The sequence below is a fragment of the Vollenhovia emeryi genome, unplaced genomic scaffold (assembly GCF_000949405.1).
Source record: "Vollenhovia emeryi isolate VEMERY1.0 unplaced genomic scaffold, V.emery_V1.0 DF949515.1, whole genome shotgun sequence".
Lineage (NCBI taxonomy): Eukaryota > Metazoa > Arthropoda > Insecta > Hymenoptera > Formicidae > Vollenhovia > Vollenhovia emeryi.
Window position 1 is genome coordinate 1 of NW_011956851.1, and position 1327 is coordinate 1327.

Here is a 1327-nt window from a genome sequence, read left to right on the forward strand (position 1 = left end):
GCGGTATTCGGTAAAACTATGGAAAACGTGCGGAATCACGTCGACGTTAAACTTGTAACTAAATGGGACGGTCGCTACGGTGCCGAGACGATGATCTCCAAACCGAATTTTCATAGTCGCAGCATTTTTTCCGAAAATTTAATCGCCGTGGAGTTGCGAAAACTCGAGGTAAAATTCCACAAGCCGATCTACGTGGGTATGTGCATCCTCGACATATCCAAGATCTGCTTGTATGAATTTCACCATGAATATATGTTACCGATGTATCGCGAGCAATGTAAAATCATGTATACGGATACCGACAGTCTCATATACCACATCAAGTGCGAGGATGTATATGAGACGATGAAACGCGATATACATATACGATTCGACACGAGCGATTATCCTGTAGATAACGCATACGGTATACCGCTAGTAAATAAGAAAGTCCCCGATCTAATGAAAGACGAGAATAATGGTGCGATAATGACGGAATTCGTCGGACTCAGAGCGAAAATGTACGCGTTGCGAGTCGATGGTAAGAAAGATACGAAGAAGGCTAAAGGTGTCAAAAGCAACGTGGTAGCGCGAACGATAACATTCGATGATTACACGCATTGTCTGCGAGACGAGATAGAAATGACTCGCCGACAAACTTGTATAAGATCGAAACTGCATGAGGTGTACACTATAGCAGAGACGAAAATCGCTCTGAGTCCGTACGACGACAAACGATACATCATGCCCGATTCTACAGAAACGCTGCCATGGGGACATTACCGAATACCTTTATAATATATTCACAGTATTATTGTACATTATAGGATAGTAATAAGTCTATTCACATGTAAAATAAATGACACAACTATATATGTATATATGTATATATGTATTTAATATATTCATATACATGTTTAATAGAATAAATACATTCTTTAAAAATTAAACCACATTGTTCTTGTCTATCCACGAATTATGCGATCCATCGAATCCCAACCATTTCACATAAACCTTGTCACCCTTCCTGCGCAGTACCTTTTCCACAAGATACACATCTGGGTTAGTGGCGCGATGCAACTCGTACTCGTAGAACGCTCCTGCAACGGGTTCTCCGCGATAATCCTCGAGTAGATACGTTACGGGATTGGTGTGTTGTACTGTAACGATCTTAAACACCTCGGTGGTCCAATTTGGCGTATAACCCTTCTTGAATATCGTCTTGTATCTGCTAACGCGTACCGCGTCGTCCACTTTGAACCTTGCCGGACCGGCGAGTTTTACGTGGCTGTACACCGTTTTCAGGAGCCTGTTGGCAACCACGGGGGTGACGTCGACGGGCCGCATA

At 42.8% G+C, this 1327-nt stretch overlaps 1 protein-coding gene across 1 annotated transcript; it reads left to right on the forward strand.

Moving 5' to 3' along the window:
• The first annotated feature begins 9 nt into the window (after positions 1-9).
• On the forward strand, positions 10-886 carry LOC105571261. Its single transcript, XM_012028732.1, has one exon. It carries the CDS (start codon positions 19-21, stop codon positions 775-777), a length of 759 nt encoding a protein of 252 aa, XP_011884122.1. The 5' UTR covers positions 10-18; the 3' UTR covers positions 778-886.
• Positions 887-1327: the final 441 nt, after the last annotated feature.